This window comes from Desmodus rotundus, chromosome 12 (assembly GCF_022682495.2).
Source record: "Desmodus rotundus isolate HL8 chromosome 12, HLdesRot8A.1, whole genome shotgun sequence".
Classification (NCBI taxonomy): domain Eukaryota; kingdom Metazoa; phylum Chordata; class Mammalia; order Chiroptera; family Phyllostomidae; genus Desmodus; species Desmodus rotundus.
The window spans coordinates 49,174,583-49,180,363 of NC_071398.1; the positions used below are offsets into that span (position 1 = coordinate 49,174,583).

Genomic DNA, 5,781 nt, shown 5'->3' on the forward strand with positions numbered 1-5,781 from the left:
TGAAGGACACTTGATCAGGCTTCTCCCTCTCTTGATCTTGCTTCTCTCGTTTATACCCCAGCGGTACTAACCCCACCCCCACCAGTGTGGTCAGAATTCACCCCACCTGAGATGTGGGGGAAAGGAAACCTGTCATTCAAAGCAGATAATTTAAGAAATACGTACAATCAGTCATCTCATCCCAGACAACTATAAAAAGCAAGCAAAAATTTTAACAAGCAACTTCAACCGACATGTGAATGTACAGTCATATTTTTAAAAGCTGCCTAGCTTTATAATTCGTACAGTAAATGGACAGGAAACCACAGAGGGTACCGACACTTGCGCTGAACAGCTGAGATGACAAAGGCAGAGAACTCTGAGGGTGGGCGTGGGTGTGAACCTGCCAGGACCCTCGACACAGGAAGGAAGTGGACATACCGTGGCCACTCAGGGAAACTGCTCAGCAGCATCTTTTGTAAACGAGCACCTTCAAGCTCTGTGGTTGGAAATTTCACAGTGCCCTTTACAGCCAGACTGTACGGGGAGAGGCCAGGACCAGAACCTAGGTCCCACCCTCTCTGAGCAGGAGTTCAGACCAGGCAGAAAGATGAGACCCCGGACATCAGCTGACACCTCAGGTACAGCAGACCTGCGTCCTGAGTCAGGAGTCCTTCTGAGCCCTCGTCATGGAAAAACACAGAGCCAGGCCCAGGGCAGGGCCGTCCCCTTGCTGTGGGTCCACAAAGATCGGAACCCGAAGAGGTGGCAGCCGCCCCTGACTCACCGTATCCCATGCATCTCTGTCCTCCAGGCCCAGGGTCTGGTCCACCTGCAGAGCGGGAGCACTCAGAGCTGACGGCATGAAGTCCATCCTCCCTGCTCTTCTCTGCCTCGGTCAGTTCTGGGCACAGGGACAGGGCGGCAACACCACCTCATTCATGGAGAGTATTTCAGGGCTCAGGCAGTGATGGGGCAAATCTCTGACAGGGACTCTCTTCCAGGGCTGAGTCTGGGCCAGAAAACCCCCGTGCAGAAGGGTGAGTCCTCCCCAGGCTCCTCTCCCACCTCCTACTTCACCCTGGGGCTCAGGAGGGAGCGCAGTGGTCCTGGGATGGGAGGATAAAAGAGGAAGGACGGGGGCTGAGCTGGGGAATGGGAGGAGGGGAAGGCCTTTCTAACGCAGCCTCTGACTCCTCCAGGGGTCCTCCCCAAACCCACCATCTGGGCTGAGCCAGGCTCTGTGGTCCCCTCCGGGAGCCCTGTGACCATCTGGTGTCAGGGGACCCTGGAGGCCCAGGAGCACTATCTGTATAAAGAATATATCCACACGCCCTTGGACACACAGAAACTGCTGGGGCTGGGTGACAAAGCCATGTTCTTCATCAAAGAGTTCATGGCAGGAAGATATTATTGTAAATACCTCAGCCCCTCTGGCTGGTCAGAGTTCAGTGACCCCCTGGAGCTGGTGGTGACAGGTGAGGGGACACTCAGGGATCCCAGCCTCAGGCTCTGCCCTCAGGAAGGGGGATGCTCTCAGGGGGTCTCCCCCCACAGCTCAGCCCTGGGGGACGTGAGGGAGGTGTGAGCCCCATTTAACACGCTGCCTCCTTCTCTCCTAGGAGGCCACAGCAAACCCAGCCTCTCAGCCCTGCCCAGCCCTGTAGTGACCTCAGGAGGGACCGTGACCCTCCAGTGTGGCTCATGGGAGGGATTTGACAGGTTCATTCTGGCTAAGGAAGGAGAAGACAGGCCCTTCTGGACCCTGGACTCACAGCCACACCCCAGTAGGCAGGTCCAGACCCTGTTCCCCGTGACCCCCAGCCACAGCTGGACGTTTAGATGCTATGGCTGTTACAGTAATAGCCCCAGGTGTGGTCTCACCCCAGTGACCCCCTGGAGCTCCTGGTCTCAGGTGACAACCCTGACCCCATCCTCTCTGAGCCCAGTCAGCTCAGGGTCCTATCCCCAGGAGGCGTCCGGAGTTGGATGACAGTGAGGGGCTCTGAGTGGTGGTCACCCAGCAGAGATCTGCCCCCAGAGACCCTCCCGGTCCTTCCCACCCCTCCCTCACCTGGGTCAGGAGGGTGGCCGGTGAGCAGCGGCATGTCTTGAAGGAACCAGATGTAGCATCAGGGTCTGAGAGGAGGGGACTTCAGGGTTAGCTCAGACTCTCGTCCCCCTTTGTGTCCTCCTTCCCAGGACCCCCTGGAGGACCCCAACCCCCAGCCACAGGGCCCATCACCACAGCTGGTGAGTCCCTGAGAACACTGCTCAGAGGGAGCACAGAGCAGCCCTGGGAAGTTCTGAGGGTCCATCAGGGGGTCTCGGATCCTCCAGACACTCAGTGATAGGTTTGTGTCCCAGGGGCTGGGAGTCAGGCATAGATGCTGGAACCACAAGGACACCTGCAGCTGGCAGGTGACAGGAGGGGTGGGCATGGCAGAGGGACATGTTAGGTCCAGGCTGGGGGAGGAACAGCCGAATCAAGTGGGGAGAAGGCGGCCCCCACCCCTCACCCCCATCCTGAGTTTCCAGAAGTCTCTGAGGATCGGCCCCTCCCCAACTCAGAGTCAGGCCCACAGAGCAGTAAGTGAGGGTCTGTGTGGGGAGGTGGTGGGTGTGTCCAGGGGGACAGGGGCTGAGTCCTGAGGAAGTTCAGGCACCTCTGGAGGCTCTGACTTGTTCATGCCCTTCCCCTCTCTGTGCCTCAGTGTCTCCAAGGGTAAAAGGAGAGAATCGTGGCCCAGAGCTTAGATTTCCTTTCAGTTCAGGCTCTGCCCTCCTGGGAGGGGGGAACCTCCAGGATGTGAAGTATGGGGACAGTCTCCATTGCAGCAGTGATTGACGGTGACACTGTACAGGGCGGGACAAGCAGGACGATGTCTGGGGTTAGAGGCCCTTTATTCAGCCCGGGTGCTCACTCAGAGGATGGAGCAAGGGCTGCAGTCAGTCCTGCTTTAGGTCCGGCTCTGCTGCTCCCGCTGTGGGGCCCAAGGTCCCTTCTCTTCTCTGAGTGTCAGATTCATGTCTGTCATCCCGGGTCTCCTCCTGGTCACTGGCCTGCGGTGACATTAGGTGACATAAAGGGCCTCACAGAGCTCAGGGAGGCACAGCCTCAGCCAGCCCCACCTTCCCAATGGGGCTTCCAGGCCCTGCAGAGTGGACACGATCCTGGGAGAGACACAGAGTCCATCCCACACCCCTGCCCCTCCCTTGTCCCTGCTGTGCTGAGCGGCAGGTAATAAGCAAGTGGCCTCAGCTCCACATGAGATAGAACAGGCGCCCTGCAGGTGAGGAGCCCAGACCTCAGAGCTGGTGTCCACTTTGGGAGCAGCAGGAGGACAGAACAGGGAAGCCACATCCAGGGTCCAGTCCCAGCCCTGCCCCGGCTAGGCTGGGTGGCCTGGGGCACGTGGCTGACCTCTGAGCCACAGGGGACTGGGTGATGGGTCAGCCACCCTGGGTGCATGAAGGCTGTGAGGTTAGGAGAGATGAACCACAGACACCAGCACACGCTTCACACACGGTAGGTGCTCATGAAAGCGCATGTTTGCTCCTTCATGATGTCACTCCAGCCCAAGGTCTCCAATGGTACCGGAACGGGCTGATTGTGGTCTCGGCAGCCCTCATACTGCTACTCTCCCTCCTCCTTTTCTGTCTCCCTCCAACACCAGCGTCAGAGCAAAGGCAGGATGTCGAGTGAGTAGGGAAGGGGGTGACCTGGGCCACAGGAGAGAGGGGCTCAGAGCACCTGCCGCAGGAAAACACATAGATGGGGAAGGTCCGCTGAACAACAGATTTCTCCAGAATCGCACATCAGAAATTCTAGAAAGAAAGACTCAACATCATCACGGATGTATGAATAAATGCAAGTTCATTATTCATCGTTTTCAATCTCCTGAAATATGAAACGTGTGCACAAGTGTGTTAAGGTTTCCTTCTTTCCTCTGGAATCACACGGGAGGGCTCCCTGCACTCCCAGGGCTGAGACTGTCTGTCCTCCCGCCCAGCTGCAGATGCCCAGGAAGAGCCTCTCTGTGAGAGGAAGGGACAGCTGCCCTGGGATAGGGGGGCACAAGGATTTCAGGAGACAATGGGGGAGGGGGTAGCCTGGGAGGGTGTGGTGATCAGGGGTGAGAGGGACTGAAATCCACACAGCCTGACCTGGCCCCTCACCTCACCCCTGGGTTAGTGGCCCATTGGGAGCAGGTGGGTCTGCAGCCCTGAGATCTCAGGGACCCTGCCAGGAGACATGCCCTCTTCTCCCCCTGCAGGTGCTGCTGTGAAGGACCCACAGCCTGGGGAAGACGTGAAGCTGGACCCTCAGGTGAGACTCCTGCTCCTGTCCAGGCCACCAAGGACCTTCCTGTTGCCCAGTTCATTCCAACAGTCACTTCACTGATCTCTCCTTCTGGGGACCAGGCTGTCCTACTGTGACTCAGTCCCCCAGCTTTCCTGTGACCTCATGACCCCTCCTGCATGGTCCCCTGTGCTGGCCCCTCATCCTCTGTCTGACCGTGTGCAGCCCCAGGTCTCAGGACAGGCATGAATGAGTGAACACCCACAGGTCCCAGGGTCCCCTCACTCACTCACGCAGCAGCTGTGACGGGAGCTCACTGGTTACCAGCTCTATGTCGGTGTTGAGGTGCAGCCCTGACCAGCCTGTCCCCACACCCCTCGAGCTCACCTTTGGGTGAGGGAGACACCCGCAAACAGGCAGATGGCATCCTGGAGAGCCAAGTGCTGTGAAAGAGAATAAAGTAAGAGCAGGAGGTGGGGTGTGTGGTAAGTGGGGAGAACAAAGGAAACAGCAGGTGCAAAGGTCCTGAGGCAGGACATGCTGCTTCAGCCTGATGGGCCCTCTGGCTGGAGCCAAATGAGCAGATATAGCTCGTTAGGTTAACAGTCAGATCTGTAGAAGCACCAGGAGACCCAAGGCTCAGGGAGTCCCTGCAGATTCCATCAGGAGAGTGACCTCCTCTGATCTGAAGTTTAAGTTGTCACTCTGACACCATGTGGACACTTGACTGGAGGGTTTCAACCACGGGATCAAGGATTCACTGGTTCTGACCCCCAGGGAGTGACGTGCACCCAGGAGAACTGCTCAACATCAAGGCTTAGGCAGGGAATGGTCCCTCTCTTTTCCCTTTGTCATGGAGATTGTTGGACACGAAGGGCAGAGGAGCAGAAAATGACAGACAGATGGACAGTGAGGTGGGTCCCGTCCTCCCCAGGCCCCAGGCTTCCCAACCCCAACCACACTGCACCCTGCCCTCTGTCCCCCTGCTCCAGGCTGCTGCACCTGCTGCTCCCCAGGATGTGACCTATGCCCAGCTGACCCACTTGATCCTTAGATGGGAGACAAGTGCACCCCCTTCCTCCCCATCAGAGGAGCCCACAGAAAAGCCCAGTGTATACGCTGCTCTGGCCATCCACTAGCCCAGGGAGGGGGCCTGCAGGGACTGCAGAAGGCACAGGAGCTGACCCCAAGGACACTCAGCTAGTGTCGTCAGCCAGCCTGGAGACCTTATATGGACCCCCCATCAAAAATAACTATTATCCCTATATTTTGGAAATAAAGCACCAGACTTCCCCAAAATCAATGTGTGTACACAATCAGAAGTGAGTATTTTGAATTAAATAATGATAATTATATTACACATCGAACCTATGAAATGAGGAAATTAAAATCCATGAGTAAATATATCTAAAAACCAATGGCCTATCCTATTACATTATATTAAGGATTTAGAGAAAGGTTGCAGGGAGTCGCTAGAACCGCAGACGACCGGATAGAAA

General features: G+C 56.8%; 1 protein-coding gene across 1 annotated transcript; it reads left to right on the forward strand.

Annotated features, from left to right (window-relative positions):
• The first annotated feature begins 842 nt into the window (after positions 1 to 842).
• LOC112313845 (leukocyte immunoglobulin-like receptor subfamily A member 5) lies at positions 843 to 5,421 on the forward strand. Its single transcript, XM_071220100.1, is given in 10 exon segments — positions 843 to 876; positions 984 to 1,019; positions 1,182 to 1,457; positions 1,602 to 1,847; positions 1,850 to 1,927; positions 2,182 to 2,232; positions 4,257 to 4,309; positions 4,665 to 4,675; positions 5,142 to 5,196; positions 5,275 to 5,421. Coding segments are annotated over 10 exon segments (987 nt in total).
• Positions 5,422 to 5,781: the final 360 nt, after the last annotated feature.